The sequence below is a fragment of the Rhinopithecus roxellana genome, chromosome 8 (genome assembly GCF_007565055.1).
Source record: "Rhinopithecus roxellana isolate Shanxi Qingling chromosome 8, ASM756505v1, whole genome shotgun sequence".
Lineage (NCBI taxonomy): Eukaryota > Metazoa > Chordata > Mammalia > Primates > Cercopithecidae > Rhinopithecus > Rhinopithecus roxellana.
In genome coordinates this window covers 101,972,963-101,992,909 of record NC_044556.1, presented here as the reverse complement: position 1 = coordinate 101,992,909, position 19,947 = coordinate 101,972,963, and the positions used below count along the sequence as shown (strand labels likewise).

At 36.5% G+C, this 19,947-nt stretch overlaps 1 protein-coding gene across 4 annotated transcripts in view; it reads right to left on the bottom strand.

The window, feature by feature from the left end:
- Positions 1 to 19,947, bottom strand: part of RYR2 (ryanodine receptor 2) — a 793,619-nt gene that overhangs the window by 149,499 nt on the left and 624,173 nt on the right. For all 4 annotated transcript variants that reach the window (XM_030936088.1, XM_030936090.1, XM_030936089.1 and 1 more), the window contains exons 57-62: positions 15,856 to 15,933; positions 14,471 to 14,546; positions 9,672 to 9,795; positions 9,036 to 9,151; positions 5,938 to 6,002; positions 3,449 to 3,570 (exon numbers count right to left, since the gene is read on the bottom strand). In XM_030936088.1, the coding sequence (XP_030791948.1) occupies positions 3,449 to 3,570; positions 5,938 to 6,002; positions 9,036 to 9,151; positions 9,672 to 9,795; positions 14,471 to 14,546; positions 15,856 to 15,933 (581 nt within the window). The remainder of the gene's footprint in view (positions 1 to 3,448; positions 3,571 to 5,937; positions 6,003 to 9,035; positions 9,152 to 9,671; positions 9,796 to 14,470; positions 14,547 to 15,855; positions 15,934 to 19,947) is intronic.

Sequence of the window (19,947 nt, the reverse complement as noted above, 5' to 3'; positions counted from 1 at the left end):
AGGTTGCAGTGAGCCAAGATCGTGCCACTGGACTCCAGCCTGGGAGACAGAGTGAGATTCTATCTCAAAAAAGAAGAAGAAGAAAAAGACACATCTGCTAAATGGATAGGCGGGCAGCACCACCTATTTGAGGCGGCACTTCCAACACTATAGCCTGGGTTGCTGTCTCGGGCTCCAAGTGCCTGCCATGGCCTCCCAACTCTCCCACTCTCATCAATTATACTTTTGCTGCCAGATTGTATTTCCCAGAGGGAAGCTCTGATCATTCTCCCACTTAAAAAGCTTTAATAGCTTCTTAGTGTTAATAAATTAGGTGAAAAAAATTGTGATATAATTTTAAAAAGAAGATTCCTGATTCTGACAGTTAATATCCATTACCGTCTATATAACCTACCTTTCTCCTAAATTACCAGCTGGTAATTTATACTTTATGTAGTTATCTACATTTAGCAGATATTTTCCTTCCTTAATCTCTGACCTACAAATGGTCCAAGATCAACTTTGACTGGCTTGATTTCCATAAATCTCTCACCCATCTATATCCATCCAAGGTGGTCTTACTTTACTTTGAATCCCATCGCACTGCCTGACTTTCTCTTACTAGGGCTATACTCATATTCATGTATTTAGCTACTGCAAAGTATACTCCAGACATGACAGTACTGACCTTAGATACAGCAAATGCTCAGTATATAATAATTTCTTGTGCCAGGAAGTAGCTAAACATCTCATGAAACATCGGTTTTAATTGTGGAAAAGTTAACTCAAACCCACACAACTATTGCTACTCACATTTGTTAAACACTTAAAACCATTATCATAGTGTTTATCATGTGAATGAAGATATGCTTATTTATTGATAATGGCAGGGCCAGTTTTCTACCTATTAAGTGTATACCCTACCAATATTTTTCTATACAAACAAATTAAGTCCTCTTTAAAAGTTGGGTTAATACTATTTGAGCATATATTTTATACTTTATCATGATCATTTTCCAAAAGTATTACTCATTTCCATCATGTTAATGACTGCACAGCATTTTGTACAGACACGAGCCATCATTTATCACTTCCTTATTCATATTTTCCTCTATGATTTTCTTTTTCTCTGAGGTTAAATTCTAGCTATGTTTGGCACTAAAGTACTGTAATAACATAAGTTACTTTTATTATGCACCTCATTTTCTATGTGTTGGAATTTTAAATGGCATATGCTCCTTTTTTTGGGAAATACCAACGGGATAAGCAAAATTTACCAACCCTTTTTCTATTAGTAGAAGTAAAACTGAAGATGAAATACAGTCATGCATCGTTTAATGATGGGGATTCAGTCTGAGAAATACATCATTAGGCGATTTCATTGTTATTCCCATAACATAAGTACATCATGGAATGTACTTACACAAACCTAAACGGTACAGCCTATTGCTCCGAGGTTACATACCCGTGCAGCACGTGACTGTACTGAATACTGTAGGCAACTGTAACAAAATGGTATTTGTGTATCTAAACATATCTAAAAAAATTAGTAGAAACATAGTATTATAATCTTATGGGGCCACTATCATATATGCGGTCCAAAATTAATTGAAATCTTGTTATGTGGTACATGACTGTAATTAAAAACATTCTGGTGCAGTCCCATTAAAGAGAGGGGTAGTCTAGGGTCAGTCTAGAGCCCCAAAGGGACATCAACTGAGGCTAGCACAAAATAGCGATGTATCTCTGATTTATTCTATGAGGGATACAGAATTGCCCAAGGAAAATGGGCCAATTTTCTTTTTTGGTGTATAGTTCCATGAAATTGTTCCAGCTTTATAGAGGTATAATTAGCAAATACAAATCATATATATCCAAACACACAACTGGATGCTTCCATATATGCATAGTATGGGCTCAGTGAATAGTTCTAAGGGTAAGGCTGAAACTGAACGGAGATAACAAAACACAAGACAGGAGAGGAGGAAAATAGCAGAATTTGCATTGATTTATTTGAATTTGTCTCTATTTTCTCTGATTTTATTTTATCTTTATATAATTGAGTGATATCTAGATTAACAACACCCTTGGAGAACAAAGTTCCTATCAAAAAAGGCTAACAGACCCAGGGAGGAGTAGGAGACTTCAACGTGTCCTCAATTTCATGATGTTTAAGGGTAACTTGGTGCCTTGGGATATTCTAGCTACTTGCGTGCACTCACAATCCACAGGGGGATCCTGGCTCAGAGTAGTGGATGTGTGTGCTCGTGAAATGACAAGGGAGGAGCTGCTCTCCCTCCCAGCGAAGGTGGGAAGGGAGGCCATGTTCAAGTCGGAAGGGGGGGAAATTCACGTCGTGGAAAGTAACTGCATTGCCTCTCTCTATGTGGCAGCAATTTGTGGAAACAAAGCATGCCGCTGGGATGGATTCCTGCTGTTACTTGAACCATAATCAATTTTATAGGAAAATTCATTTGAAGAAGTTTGAGGACATGTTTTATACTGTTGCAATCCCATATCACATGACTGGCCACTTACTACTCGGTAAAATAGACAATAAGTGAAAGAGATGAACTGAAAATTCCACTCCAGCTGCCTTCCCCAGTGTTAGGCAGTGCAGGAATCTTTCCACTTCTCCACCCTCTCACGAAGGCTGTATGCAATCTCATCTCATTCTGTCTAATAGGTGGAGACCATACTGCCTTTCAGTATAGCATTAATGTCAAGTCCGAGGAAAGCCTGTATTTTCTCCAGTGTTCTGCTTTATACTGTGTATTCACTTTTATAGAAATTTTGTTCTGATACAATCTAAAAACTTGGTATGAACTTTTGGGCAATGTAATATTAGAGAAGTAAACTTGCTCCGTAATTGACTCTCGTGTACGTTAAATTCTAGCAGAAGTTTGAGTGAAAGGACCTGATATCCCCAGCAGAATCACAACTGAGTCCATAAAGAACCCTTTGGTTTAAACAGAAATGAGAAAGCATTGCTAAGAGGGGAAACCTTCAGAAATTTTGTAGGTATCTTTACTTCATTTTTCTTCCAACATTGGTCATTATTTTTAAATTAAATATGTATATTTGGGATTTTTTTTCTGAACAATAAAGGCTGGCAAAAATATCAGATTGGTGGAAATGTTAAAGAAACTAACGTCAAAAGCACCATTTATCACAAATACTAATATGGTGATGCATGTCCAGCTTCTACGTGTAGATTCTGAAATGAGTGATATTTTATCCTTCTATCCAGCATTACACTTAGCAGCAAAATATAAAGAAACTCAACATCTAGAACACACATCTTAACTTGTAAAAACTGTTTGCATCTAGTGTTTGCTTCCATGAAGACATGGACCAGGGAAATGGGCGGATACTCTCCATACAGTCCCACGTCAAGGTCCTCAGGTTCTCTTTGCAAATGCACATACACCTAAGTCATACAACAGTGTTTATTTTTATAGCTGTTTACCTAGTCACCATTTCTTTCTCTTTGTTGGAAGCATGTCCTCCAGAGCAGAGAGGTCTGCTTGCTGCAGATAAGAAGTATAAACGATGGTTTTTGAAATACTGATCAATTAAAGGAAGAACGACCTGAAAGAAAGGAAAAGAAGACAGATCTACGTAGTGGAATCTTTCAGGGGATGAATGAGAGCTGAGGCTTTGGAGCAGTCAGAGTTCTGTTCACATGCATCAGGTCTCCTTATGTCCATGCCAGGCACGTCATAGTATGCCTCTCTTAAATCTCACTCTACCGTCTCGAGTCCATAGCGGGGAAAGCAGAGTGTGGCAGGATGTGATTATGGGGAACAGAGCAAACTTGCAACAGTTTGGAATTATTCTTAATATTTTCTCAAAATGAAATATTCTCAATGTTTTCATATAATATAGTGCAGTGCCCAACAGACCCCGAAATAATCCATAACTACCATATGTTGAGTCTCTACTATGTGTGAACTTTGCAGCTGATGATAGCAACTGCCCTGTAGGGTAGATGCCACCATCCCTGCATTATGGGTATTAAATGGAGAGACAGAAATGTGTGACTTACTGAAGGTCACATTGTTACTTACTTGCCTACACAATGTTCTTTTAACCTGGCCTTTCTCAAAGTGCACTTTCCATTTCTATGCACGTTTTGTCCTGCTGGCCTTGGGACAATTCCTCCTCCTCACTCTGTCCACTCGCATCACCTGGCCTTGTACACACCAATCCCTCTGTCCGGCATGCTCTTCTGCACTCCACATCCTACTCACCCTGGTCCTCCTGTAGATCTCAACTCAGTGGTGCTTTGCCAGGTAAGTCTTTGCTGATCTCAACTAGATAAAGTCCCACATTCTGAGCTCTGACAACATCATTTGCAATTTTACATTGTACGCGTGGGACTTTGGATTAAAGTCTCTCTTTCCAGGAGCCTATGAGTTATGCAAAAACAAGAAACATTTCTGGGTTTGTTTCCCATTATAGCCCTTTCCTGGGGTTGGGTCTAGAACTATTAACTGGTCTTTTCTGTTTGCCACTGAATCCCTAGTGCTAAGGACTGTGACGGGCCCATGGCAATAACAAGATTGGCACTACCAGTATGCAAACTCAAGTCTATCTAAATACACTTCTTTTTCCTACCATGCGGTAGAGCACAGTTATATATAACGGGGACATCACTAGTTTTTATTGTTCTTCCTTGACAGTCGGGACATTGTCTGAATTTAGTGACTGGCACATAGTAGGCACTCAATATGGTAAATGAATGAATTATAGACTTAGTAGAAATTAAGCCACATTAAGCATCTGTAAACAGAATCACTAGGGGTGCTGAGTAGATGGGCAACCCAAGAATGTATTTTAAAGGGATAATTAGAGGCCGTGAATACAGCATTCTGATAATTGGCTATCAAGTAAGATTACAATCTCACAGAGACCGGAGATACACATATGGATCTATCAATTGATGAATCACTAACTGTGTGCACCCCAGGACAAACTTTGGATCTTCAAATGATTGGAACAGACTCTGAGTGCTATATTGAATGGGAAGAAAAGACAATAGAAATGTGTTTTACGGTAAAGAACACAATTTTGAAAACATACTACAAGTCAATATTCACCAATCAAAAAGCATGCTATTTTAGAGTCCACAAAAGTTGTATTCATAGCAAATTATCTGTAATCACTGAATGCAAGTACTTTAAGAGGAAACAGACAGCAGTAATTAGGTCTTCAGGCTCACTGCAAGGTGTCCCAAACAGGAAAGCTTAGCCAGGGGCATTGTATATTCATGGCAATCCCTGGGCCATACCCTAATGCCTGACCCAGACTAGACACACAGTAAATACTGAGTAAATGAACTAAATCATTTGGAGGCTTTACAACTTTTCATGTCCATCCCTTTTTGACTGAAAAAAGTGATGATTTTTCCAGTAATACAGCAAATTCCTGATAAATCCTTATGAAATGAAATAAATAATAACAGTGGGATGTCCTTTGTATATAAACAATCTATCCTCCCTGATCTTCTCTAAAATGAGTGGGACTAAGGTCCCACAATAAAGATTCTATACTAAATGTTCTTATAATGTACCCATTTATGAATTAACTAAGACTTTCCTATTTATAAAAGCAATTCTCAACTAGAAATTTTAAATCGTAACAATATCCAAATGTTAAGAAATAGACATTTTTATTCTATATCATACAATAAAACAAAAAAAAAATGCAAACTGAATTAAACCTCAGATAGAATGAAGTCATTTGAAGAAGGAATATGGTAGGGAATGCAGAGTTAAAGTCTGACCAAGTATGCTGGGAAGATGATTCATGCAGTTATTTTCATGCCACAGAATATTTACGTGCAGTAAAATACATATTTGTAGACAAGTATGTTCTGAAAAGGGTAATGATCTAATGAGTAGAGTATGTAAACAAACATATTGAAGCAAAAACAAGATAGATTGTATACTGTACTTTTGCAAAGAACTTGATTTCTTGTTCATAAGGGAAATGTTCTCCTTTGCCTCTGCTGCCACCATCTGTAGATTTGAAGAGTTTTTAGGTAAATGCTGCACTGGAAACATTGCAAGATATTCATCCATAATGCAAAGGTTAGAAAGCATTGCTAAATGTATTATCCCACTACACTGAATGGAAAAAGCCAACCAAAAATACAAAGGCAAGCTTTGGCAGTGTCATTAAAAATAAAAGGATTTTTTAAAACACCCAAATCTAAATTTAAAAAGCTATTGAGGACAGCCCATAGTTGTGGTTAGAAACACAAACACATTTGTGTAGCTTTGAGATCTTATTGACATAGGGAGGGGAAAATGGAATAGAATAAAGTAAAAATCCCACATTTTCAGTAGCCTTTAAGAAAAGAAGCTCACTGGGGGAGAGGACAGTGGGTGTAAATTGAATAAACATAATTGGTTAGATACTAACCCTGGCCTCTAATAATAAAGGTTGCCTCTTGGTGTGACCGAAAGTTAAAGCTTCTCAATTTAAGATACAAACTAAAAAACTGCAGGAAGTCAGGATCTGCGATGAGGAGGAGGACAGCAATTTTAATATTAGGTTGGCAAATTAGCATTCCGCTAAAGAATAAAGAAATTTTGACCTATGTCAAAAGATAATTTTCATAAGCGAAGCAAAAACACCCAAGTTTTCCCCATGGTTTAAAAAATGATCCAAGGTCAAGAATTGATTAACCTAATTCATTTAGCTTAGAAGGTGGCCTTTCTTACCTCCTTCATACATATGGAAAAGGTTCATGCATATATTAATAGATGAGGAAATAATAAACTATAATAACCACGATGGCATGCAGAACATATGGGAGAGCTAAAAAATTCAGAATTGGATATCAGGTTTTAGTAAAATTTGTAAGCAGAGCTTCCAGATATTTAAGAGCCAAGCTGACTTTTGCTTGAAAAAGTTATTTTGCAAAAATAATAATAATAATAATAATAACTTGAGATAATAGTTTGTCAAATTTTAGACAAAAATACAAGATAATTTTTAGGAAACTTAGGCTATTATTTTGCAATATCAGAATGCTCTCCCCATGAACAAGCAAAAGAAAATTATGGTTTTTTACCACTGGCAAATTTCATTTGCATGCCACTTTGGCATTTGAATCTCCTCTTAAGCACATTATGCAAAATGGCTGGATTCAGATAAGAGACTTTCTCATATAAAGTTATCTCAAGATAAAATTTTGTACACAGCCAAATCTGCTCATATTTCAATGAATTAAATAGGAAATGTCTTTTACTACATTTAAACAAATGCTTATGTGCAAAATGTGAAAAAGATGTGGAGAGAATACAATCTATGGTATAATATAAAAATTAGAAAAAGGCATATTTTTACAACCACAATTAACTTAGGTCTAGGAATGGCTACATTAGAGATGTGCTGCAAAATCACTGAAGTGAAGGATAAAGGGAGAAGGCAATATAGCAGCTTCACTTGTGATAACAATGAAAGATGGAAATTAAAATAAACATGGTACTGACAATCACAGCTCTATCTGCTCCTCTAACAGAGTTCCTGAACCTAATTTGCCCTGGCAAAGCCATCCGAAAACAGTACCTATAACATCAGGAATTGTGAAAAAGGTTATTTGGTTGGGCTCTGTCATTGCAGCCTACTTTCTCTCCCGTGCTCTGTTTATAAGACCCTCTACCCTGTGGATAGAATGAAATGTGTCAAGTGGGTGAATGTACCCTGGAGCAAGATTCTCACCACCCCCTTCCATGAACTGTAGTAGGTAGTTTATTCAGACATTTGAATCAAGTGTGAATAATACCTAAACACATTTCTTCCCTTCAAATTGATGTTTGTGTTCTCCAACGTGAAGGTAAAAAACAAACAACTTTCTTGTTCCTTTCTCCAAATGATGACTCTTTCTTTCTCTCCTGTCCCTTGTATCTCCAAAAACAAGACTGGATATTGGAGTTGCTACCCATATCGGATCCTTTCAAATGTGGATCAGAAATTGCAATATTTAGCTTTCTGTGTAAAAGCTTCAATAATTCACCCCACCTCATTTTTGTTCTCCAGTTACATTTCATTAATTCAGATCAATTTGGCTATGTATTAGGATAAGTCAGGAATCATATTTTTAAAAATTGTTAGTTGTATGAATCACAGAGAGATTACAGATTAAAAATTAGCTTGTAGTGTAAACTTTTATGAAAAAGATGGGCTCGAAGAGAGCAACAATAGAGTATTTGAACTGTAGAGGCAGGTTGAAAGAGAAGTCAATTGTTTATGAGAACGATGCTCAACCGGAAAATCTTTAATCACATTTAGGATACAAGAGGCCAGAAAGAAGAAAACACCAGAGCTCTAATTTCTACAAACTTAAATCTGGTGCTATGGCAGAAACTAGATTTACATCCTAAGACAAACAGCAGCTGAGGGATCCAAGATGAACGGCCCTAGAGGAAAGGTGTTGAACAACAAAACGAGTGAGTGTTAAAAATAAAGAGAAAACCTTGAGAACAAAAATGAAAATAAATGAATAACCACCAGAAGAGCACACTGTTTTCAAAAGGGAACAACCCGGAATTCCTTACATCGTATTACTACGCAGTGGCGGGAAGGTGTTCTGACATTAATTCTGCACTGCAGTTACTCTAGTATTCATGTATTTCCCTACAAAGGCTAAACTCAAGGCCTCTATAGTGTTTAGAAATTTTGAAAATCCACAGTTTTGGAAGTTTTTTTTATGAGTAGAGCAATTAATTTCATAGGTAAGATTTAACTCTACCTTAAAATTCTGACGTCCTTCCAATGTATCTTTCAAATTGAAAAAAATGAATGCCAATAAACATTATAAGGAGAATAACTTATATGTTAGATTTTTTAAAGTTCACAGACTTTACCCACTCCCCAAGAACTTGTTCATCCACTGACTGTTGAACTCTATTTAGTAGTAGGATGAATAGATGGGTTGACACCATCACAAATAGCTCAGCAGCCAGTGTTGTTCTATATCCTGATGTTGTAAACATTAAGAACAACAAACATTGGGCTATTAGCAATGGGACTATGGCACCTACCAAACTCCAGGATATACTGATGGGCTTCATCCACATAGCGAATGAGTTGTTGGAGGAAACTGTAGGCAAATCGTTTCTCAATAGAAGGCGTGTCCAGTTCCAGGTCCTTAAATCCTCTGGAACAGCAAAAACGAAATAGGGAAAGCAATTTGTACAAGCCTCTTAGAAGGTAAAATTGTGTGTGTGTGTGTGTGTGTGTGTACATATCCATACATGTTTATATATAAGTTTATATATACATATAAATTTTGAAGTTTATCTAATGTTATTGTAGCTCAAGGAAAAAGTAAGATTTAACCTATAAAGAATATTTTGCATATGATATAAAGCTTCAGTGAGTAACTCTCTTATTATGCAACAAAATGTTGCATTTACAAAAACAGAGTGTGATTTTTTGCCTGGGGATTTTGCCTAAATGATGGATAGTGATTTAATATATGTAGCAAAAGGAACTCAGTTATGTGGTACACAGCTAGGGGTGTAAATGTTTCTGATGTGTGTATTTTGAACATATTAAACAGTACCTCAAAGGTGTAAACAGATCATTGAATTCATTTTCAGCTTTAAATATGATGGAGATATTTAAATACTCACCCTCATGAAAAGAGTGTGTAATTAGGATATGTGTACTTTTACCTAGATACAGCATATCCATTGATCTGCAAGAACTTGAGGATGTCCTGTGCTTTTTCTCTATCCTTGGCTTTCTCTTTGGCTGTCAGTGTATCATAGGGCACCAGCAGAGGGTGGTTACCTCCTCCTAAGAGTATGTCAGGACAAGAACACAGCATAGTAATTTGAAAATAATCTGAGATGAGACACAGATATATAATTGGACCACACTAGAAAACTTTTCACATCCTTTAACAATACACAGAGCATATAAGACTCTTCTGCCTCTATTGCCTTTAATGTTTCAATTAATTCAGAAAAACTACTCAAAGAAAGGCTGTGCATATGCCTTCTAAGAGGCAGTTAAAACATGAACATGCATGCATTTGTAATATGTCACTGAGTGACAATAATATCTGCATTCGCCAACGAGAGAGAAGCAGCTGTATTCTCTTCTCTGTTCAAAGCAATTCTGAATGTGGAGAGTGGAAATCAATGCTAAATCATACTTAGCAGGATTTAGAAAAGTTATAAAGCATGTTTCAGGGATTAGGCTTCATTTGCTGCCCCACAGAGAGAAGAGTAAAAGTCTTAAATACGGAATTTTTATTATATCTCTCAGATCAGAGAGTACTTCATAGTCACATTATTTATAAATATACAAAACCACATATAGATGTGCTACATTAAAAGTGGATCACTCTTAAGTGTCTAATACTTGACTTTAAGACCTGGGGGCAAGTACCTTTTAGCAAGAGTCTAGATTTCTAATATACTCATCCTGATAATACTTACTAAAGTAGTCTTTCTTTCAGATTTAAAAATTCTAGAAAATATGTAAATTAAAAAAAACTAATTGGAGAAAAACCTTTCTAAAAATTATAAATTATGTAAAAATTTTGGTTAAAATTTTGCAAAAATTAGAAAAATATTTTAAAATGCACTGTTAATTTCAGATGTAAAGATCTGGTACAAAGAATGCTATTAAAACAGCAGCAAACTGAATAGCATGGTATGCCTCACATTTAACATCCGTAAAACATGTATGATAATAGATATTGTGTGGGAGGCTGAGCTACCCTGAAATACAACTGCTAAGGGAATTCCAGGAAGAATAATTGAGAATAAATATTGTTTGAATTATAACAACATATAGCCTATGAAATCAGTTTCCAATATAGTTTAGCCAGGAGCTACTGCAACAATGACAAATGTTGAATTCGCCCTACACAATAAATAAGCAAGCAAAGGAAGAAATGTCTGCTTCCCCAGTGCTGGCTTTGACTGAGAGTGCCATCTGCAGACATGCAATCGCCCACTGAACTTTAATACCATTAGGTGACACTGTGCTATCATACATGCAAGGCGTTGGTCAAGAACTACAGAGCTAACAAATACTAACCACACTAAGGAATTCAGGTACTCCACAGTATATTAACAATATCAAGCACAATGCAGCTGTCGGAAGACAACGACAACAAACACTCGTGAATAGCAAGAGGGTATAGAATTTGTTACTAAGTTTAGTAGAAACCAAATTTGACTTTTGTCCTAATCAAAGATGTAATTTAACAGGACACTTTATAAGGATACTATAATTAACAACAATTTATTCTATATTCTCAAATAGCTACAAGAGCAGATTTTGAATGCTCCCAACACGAAGAAATATAAATGTTTGAGGTGATGGATATGCTAATTACCCTGATTTGAACATTACACGTTGTATACATGTATGCAAATATCATACTGTAAGTCATATAGACAATTATGTATTGGTTAAAAATAAAAGCAAAAATCTTTTTAAAATCAAGCATCGAATTCCATCACCCTAGTTTAATCAACCATCACCTAGTTCAAACTCCATTACTGCATTTAGTCCTAGAGAATGCTATTAATTTGGCAACTTAATTTGTAATCAGTGATTTGGGGGGCCACATACCAATAAGTTATTGTGCGGGAGGTGGGGAGAGAAAGAGAGAGACACAGAAAGAGGTCTATAATTTTAAAATCCTAAGAACGCAAAGTACCCACTAACTCGGTAACTCTTCTCACCCTATTCGACCTCCACTGAACTAGAAGGTGAAGGGATTTGAAAGCCTGCCAGGTGACTGAAATCTACGTCCTCACTGTGCCTCTAATTAGCAGTGTGACCATGGACATTTACCTTGCACGTCCACCCTCATCTTTCCCATTTATGATATGGGTGTAGACATCTCATGCTGAAGGAAACCAGCTCCTTGGAGAGGCAAATGAATAAGCAGTAATTCTGAGGATATTACCACACATACTAGCACGGACTCACGAACCCATTCATACTACAGGGTGAAAAAATGCTTGACACCAGTGAGCTGTCTGTGGCTTAACAACAGATGACCATGGTACAAAATACTTGAAGTGCCAGTGGGAAAATAACATTTTTTACTAATTTGGGATCACTAATCATACTTTTTGGACTTACACTCCTTTATTTCTATTAACTCCTTATGGCATCTGATTTTCCCTCAGACTTTTCGAGATTCCAAAAGAGCACTGAAGATCAGATGACTAAGGCAAGCAAAGAGGCATTTTTCTCCTGATTTTCCTAAAGCAGATTCATCTTCTCTGCACAGATGCAGAGATGATAAAAGAGAAGAGAAAGGGTGAAAGCAAAACTGGGCAGCTTTGGCCCTGATTCTTTTAGTGTTTTTGACTTCTCATTTCTATTTCTCTCTCTCTCTCTCTCTCTCTCTCTCTCTCTCTCTCTCTCTCTCTCTCTCACACACACACACACAGACACCAAAACATCGGGTGGTGACAGATTCCTCCCCCCTACCTCTTATCGGCAGTGGGAGTAGAGCTGGCAGGATGCAACTACCTACAACTGTTGGCTATAAAGATCCTCCTCACTATTAATGTCCCTGAGTGAGAAAACAACTTTGAAAAAAAGACACATGTAGTTTCTGCTCTGAAACTGGCCACAGTCTGTGACCTATCTCCTATTCCCAAGACTCACTTCTCTGGTTTGCTAATCTCAATAACCTAAAAGCCAGGATCCGGGATTGCATATTTCAACACCTTTCCCACTGGTCTGCTGTTTTGGTTCTAAACAAGTTCCTCTTCTAAAATGAAATCCATATGTGCAGTAAGAGAATTAAAGACAGCGAGGACTAATTTCCCCTACCTCACCACTTAGTGTGCTGCAACTAGGTTAGTTGCCCAACTACAGGATATAAATTTGAGCCAATACAAGTTGTATGCAGAAGTATGGGTGTGCCATTTACTAGTGGTATGACTTAAAGAAAACATCAATCTGGCTCAGAAATTTAAATAATGATGATTTTCTATCATGCTTATTTAGAAAAGCATATAGGTTGTGTATATCTAATCTGAAAATCTGAAATCCAAATGTCCCAAAATCAGAAACTCTTTTAGTGTCTACATGATGCTCAAAGGAAACACTTATTGGAGCATTTAAAATTTTGGATTTTGGATTTGGGATGCTGAACCCATATATTTACTGCAAATATTTTAAAAATCTGAAAAAATCTCAACTTTCAAACAGTTTGGGTTCCAAACATTTTGGATAAGGGATAATCAACTTGTAATAAAATAGCTGCTTATTATTTTTAATTTTAACTCTACTACAGTGACTGAAACATAGTTTAAAAAAAGGAACAGATACTTTTTCATGTAATCCGCTCATGTAACAAGCAGTGATTTTGTTTATCAGTTATGTGGGTGCCCTGTCAAGAATTTCACAAAACAAAACTCTATGACTCATTTGCCATCCATCCATTCATCCATGCACCCATGAGCCAAACAATGAATTAATCATTCATTTAACAAACATTTATGGGGTGGTTTTAGAATACAGGCATATTATCCTTGAACAGCATTTTGAAATAGGCAATTTAAAAATGTGAAATCTTCTCTTTTCCTCTCTGTGACCAACCCTAATTTGTGTTACTCTGTTTCCTAGTGCTTGGTGCCAGGTACCATCCTTCCATATCACAGTTTTACTTTTCACCATGAAATATCCCCACTTTCAAAATCTTCTCCCCTTCTACATTTTTACCTAGTCAAATAAACAAAAAGTAGAAGATTTATTGACACCTGTAACTATACAATAAGGATTACAAAAGAAATCAATGTTGTGGCCCTGAGCTTGAAAATAATATATTCCTATTGGGGGAAAGAAAACCACATAGGAAGTCATTAACAACAGCACATATGCACACACACACACACACACACACCCCACATTATAAACAATATGTGTATAGACTAATGGCAAACAAATAATGTTGAAAGATATCATCAGTGTAGCATGCATTAAATTGAAGAAAATATTTATGCAAATGAATTTTAAAAGACTTGAGAAATACCTAAGAGAACATTAGGTCATTTAGCATTTGAATTAAAAAAAACGGGAAAAGTGCAAGCAAAAGCATGTAAAAGACAGTAACATAGCTGGACTAGACGAAAGAGGCTGAGACAGGAAATAAAAAGGGGTGAAATACGAGATATTTAAGTTGGGGAAGAGAGTCAGGGAGGGAAGTCTAAGTCATTCATAGAACAAATCAGATATCAGGATGAGAAGTATAGAAATCTATAAGCTAAAACGGGTAAAAGAAAGCTGCCAAAATTCTGAGACACAAGAAAATATATACTAGCTGCTAGGAAATTACAGCATTTCCACCTTCAATCTGTTACAGGCACATTTAAACCATTCTAATTTTAAAAAGTTATAATAAGCTCTTCTGTTAAAAAGACTACTTCATCTATATATTCATGTGATTGAACTATGATTGTTTTTAATACCCGTTTTTAGAAAATATTACCTTTGGACTCCAACTCCATTTTCTTTTTCTTTGCCCATATATTATGGTAGTTTTCAGCCATCATTTCTGCCATAGCCTTAAAACAAAAATATTTATTACTTCAATAAGTAAAAAAGGATAACATTGCTTTTTAATATGTAATATTAGATGCCTTAAAGGAATAACTAATACAGTATTAGTGCTATGATACACTTAAAAGATAATCACACACTCTTCTTTAGAATCTGAATCCCAGTGAATTGTAAGGATTTGCAATATGACACAGTAACTAAACAGCAGATGAGAATGGTCATTGTTATTCATAATGTTTGAAGACATTGATTCAATAATGAAACCAAAATAGCTACGGACTTCAGAAAAAAAAATTTTATTTACAAGTTCTTGTTTTAATTTCCAAAGCCTTAAAAATGACCTAAACCTTATTAAACATGAATGTGGAGAATGTCAGATGGACAGTTAAAGATTTGATTTCTAAATCAATCTCTGTCCAAACTAGGTGAGAGATCTTAAATTAGCCAAGTTAATCTTTCTGTGACCTTTTGGGTTTTGATTAAGTAAGATTCTTTTTACATTTGATTTTCAAGTTTACTGTGTCATTTTAAGACATTCATATGGGAGCAATAACAAATGGCAAACAAAACAATTTAACAATACGTAAATTTTATATTTTCGTCCTTATTTCTCTTGGAACAATACAGTTACCAACAATGCTAATATGTTATTTGAACACCAAATTGACCTATGAAGTTTATGTCTCAAGGTAATACATTTTATCTTACTTTCAAATCTGCTATTTCAAAGTAGGTTCCTTGGTGACAAAAAAAGAACAGAGGAGACTATGAATGGAGCAATAAGGATTGCAAATGCAATCAATTTCTCAGGAAAAACTTAAAAGAAAGTGACCCTTGCGCAGAGCATTATTAACTATTTACTTTCTTCTCACACACAACTATTTAACATAGAGATTTTTAAATGGCTATTATCTTTAAGGAAAATATATTATATGGCTGAAACACCCTAGAAAAAGTTGTTTCAAATTTTCTTTTTTTTTTTTTTTTCTCTTTGAGAGGGAGTCTCACTCTGTCACTCAGGCTGGAGTGCAGTGGTGCGATCTCGGCTCGGTGCAACCTCCACCTCCCAGGTCCAAGCGATTCTCCTGCCTCAGCCTCCCAAGCAGCTGGGACTATAGGTGTGTGCCACCACACCCAGCTATCAATTTTGATAGTACTAAAACATTAGAGTATATCATCTATAAATTCCGTGGATCCATTATAGGATCACCACATTCAAATAAACCACACTGTGAAATATATGCAGGAAAGTATTATGTGATGCTTCTTAAAAATTCAATTTCGAGACTATGTTTAAAAGTTAACAGTACTTACATGCAGGTCTCTAGAAAGGGTAACATTGCTCATGTCAATGGCCCGGGGACTGTAACCATGGGCAGCATCTACAGAAACCTAGATCATTTGTGTGAAAAAATAGTGCCTCATTAAAAACCTTGTGAAGAGAGACTTAAATTATACTTTAAAAATATAACACAAACTTCCAAACGTAGTGTTTCCTCAGACAAAACTGGCAAGTTTCTTTACAAAATGATGTTGTAAACACATCTCGCACATTAAAATTATATTTGGGTGTCTGAAAATGATTTATGATTGACAATCCTGAAAATTAACTATCCGAATTTAACATATTGTGCCATGAATCCAAAATTCTGAAACATTATCTTATGCAGGGGACCATTACATTTTTGAGTTTCTTACAAATCCAAAATGGCTGCAATGAAATTTACTCTTCCTTAAGCAAGTGAGAGTTCATCAAAGATGTCAATATTTACGAATGTCTTCATGAGTCAAATGTTAGAATAAAGTATAACCAACTTTTAAATTATAATAGTATATCATATGGTATTCAATAATGCACTTGGAAATCCTCGAGGAAGAGACTTCTTTAATTTCTGAATTAAAGCTTTTAAAAAATGAAATATATCTCTTCATCAATTTTAAGGAAGTTTCACTACCATCCTGGGCACTTACCTCCTTCCAACCAATGGCATATTATGTGAAAGTGTACCACAGAAATGAGCTCTGGTTCCTGCTTATAAATCTAAAACTATACCGTGATATATTTCATAATCGTGTATATTCTCTTATTAAAAATGCATAAACAAAAAACAAACTAAAAACAAAATGAAAATATAGCTCATTATCATGTTTGTAAAATAAAAGTGAGTGTAACATATGCTATAATTAATAACAGGCTCATAATGATACTTAACTTACGGGTCAGATTTGACGGCACCCTGGCTTCTGTGCTTTCATCATGAGGACACTGTTCAAACCTTGTTTAAACGAGGCAAACACCAAACTGGAATAAATCCAGCTTTTTCTGTACCTCACTTCTGTTTTCTGAGCATCACTTCCCTTTTTGTCTATAAATGTTATCCGGCCACATGGCAGTCCCTCCCGGACTCTCACTGAGCCTGTCCTGGTTCCAGGGACTGCCACTGGTTCTTTGCTCAGTTAAACTCTGTTAAATTTAATTTGTCTGAAGTTTTACTTTTAATATGTTAAATAGACCACCTGCCTCAAAGGCTGGTATGAAATGAGGTAATGGATTAATGGATTTAAAACCCGTAGCAAAGTGCCTGACACAAAAGAATGGATCAGGGATTTTAGTAAATGGCTATTTTCCCTGCTAGTATACTATCATTACCACTACCAGTAACATGACTACCATCAACACCATAGTTCCCATACAATTGTAGTGAGGAGTGGGTGAACATATTTGGGAGTCATAATTTTGCCTACCACAACACACAAAATCAAAGTCATTATTCTCTGCTTGCTGTCCCCAGCACTCCTATGGTCTTTACTTCACCTAACATGGCTATCAACTTGGGGACACAAGCTAGAATCCAGGGAATCACCTCAGATTATTCCCCTTCATCATCATGTCAGTGTCCCCACCCAAATCTCATCTTGAATTGTAGCCCCCATAATTCCATCCTGTTGTGGGGGGTACCCAGTGGGAGATAACTGAATCATGGGGGTGCTCTCCCCCATACTGTTCTCGTGGTAGGGAATAAGTCTCACAAGATCTGGTGGTTTTATAAGGGGAGACCCCTTTCACTTGGCTCCTCATTCTTCTCTTGTCTGCTGCCATGTGAGATGTGCCTTTCACCTCCCACCATGATTGTGTGGCCTCTCCAACCACATGGAACTGTGAGTCAATTAAACCTCCTCCTTTGTAAATTGCCCAGTTTCAGGTGTGTCCTTATCAGCAGCGTAAACACAGACTAATATACTCCCCTACATCTATTATCATGTATCAGCCACAAAATTCTGTCTACCTCAAAAATATCCCTGGGACATACCATGGCGTTCTATTTCCACTGTCTCTGCTCTAATTCAGACACAACATTTTTTGGTTTTTGTTGTTTTTCTGGGATGTCTACAACATCCCCCTAAGGAGTCTATCTTTCTTCCTTCAGTCTCATCCTTCTCTAACTCATTCTCCATTTTGTTGTCAGAATTACATTTCCAAACTATTTATTTTGTTCTTCCCTAAGCAATGTCTTCTCCACTGTACGGCAAAAATATGTGGGCACGGGCTGGGCTTTATTAATATCCCCAGCATCTGACACATACCATCTCTCATTAATGTTAAGATTATAAAATGATTCCCAATCTCACAGATATTAAAATAGGGCAAGTGTATGTCTTAAAACTGATGACAAATTACATTAGACTTTCTGCAAATTTTATTGATAGCAATAACTCTATAAGTCTATTTGTTCATAAATAGATTTCCCACTATTTAATCTCCCCTTAAACCACTTTCCTTACATAACTGAAATTTACAAGTTTTTCACTTTAAGTTCTTGAGGCCAGTTTTAATAATGTAGGTAAATATTTGCTTATTTAGGGGCAGATTCTTTTTATGCTTTTAATTGCCTGTTTTTCTTCTTCAGATACACAGAAATCAGAAGACTGGCCAGGTCTTGCACAATTTCAGGTTCCCTGGACTATGCACCATCTTGGAGCCAGGGGGTTTAACATTCATACTAATCTTATTAGCATTAACAACAGCAGTAGCAACTACCAGGTGTGTGGTCATTGGGACACACAGATTATCTCATTTTATCTTCAGAACAACTCTGAACAGTAGGTATTACTTTTTACCATTTTAAAATGAGAGAAAAGAGGCTCAAGAGAAATTAAATAATTTTAAAAGTCATAAACTATATTATGTAGGTAGCAAACAGCAGCATCAAATTTTGAAAGTGATTCTAACACCAACGCACTTATCCAAGTCCTTAAGATGGTCCCCAGTGTCCTATAGGACCTGGCCCCTGAAACCACTGTACCCTCATGTTACTCACTGGATTCCAGCCTCGCTCACTTCCTTATCTCCCAAACACTCCCACCTTAGCACATGTGCAATGTTTGGGACATTCTTCCTCCAAATCTGTGTAACTCCCTCAACTCTTTCAGGTTTTTATTCAATTTACCTTCTGATGAAATCTACCTGAAAGCTCCATATTAAAATTGCAACTCACCTCCAAACACCTTCCAAATCTCCCTGTTGCACTCCCAATTTGCCTTTCTATGCTGTTTTCTCTTCTCACGATATTTATCATACTCTATCATAGCATAGCTAGAACTTGTTTTTCTGAAGACAGGGTCTCTCTTACACTGTTACCTAGGCTGAAGTCAAGTGACACAAACACAATTCACTGCAGCCTCAACCTCCTGGCTTTATTCAATCCTCCCACCTCAGCCTCCTGAGTAGTTGGGATTACAGGTGTGTGCCATGCAACCACACCTGACTAGGTTTTCTATTTTTTGTAGAGATGTTGTTTCGCCATATTACTCAGGCTGCTTTCAAACTCCTGGGCTCAAGCAATCCCCCTGCCTTAGCCTCCCATAGTGCTGGGATTGCAGGCATGAGCTACCATGCCTGGCCTTTCTATCCGTTGTTTATTTCCCCCATTAGAATGTAAGCTCCTGGACAGCAGAGATTTTTGTCCATTTTGTCACTGATGTATCTGAAAAGCTTAGGACAATGCAGCATACATAATGGGTGCTCAATAAATATCTGCTGAAGGAATGAATGCATCATCCCTCTATCCTATCCTGTATTTTAGTTCTAGATAAGTAACACGTTCCAAAAATTTCATTCTAATCTCCCTTCCCCTTCCAGGTTGTAAGCTTATTTTTTCATTTGTTTGAAATAGTTTTTATCCTACATTTGTAGTATTGAAAAATGGATATGAGGTAAGGCATTGGAATTTGGGAGTAAACAAGTAATTGTTGAAAACCTGTGGGATATGCCTGAGATTGTCAGAAATGTTCTTTGCTGTTGACTTTAGTATCCCTACTAAGGAAGGGGTAAAAACCTACCCAGTTAACCCCTCTCCAATCAACTTCTTATAACTTTTATCAGCCCTTATATACTCTATTGTATAT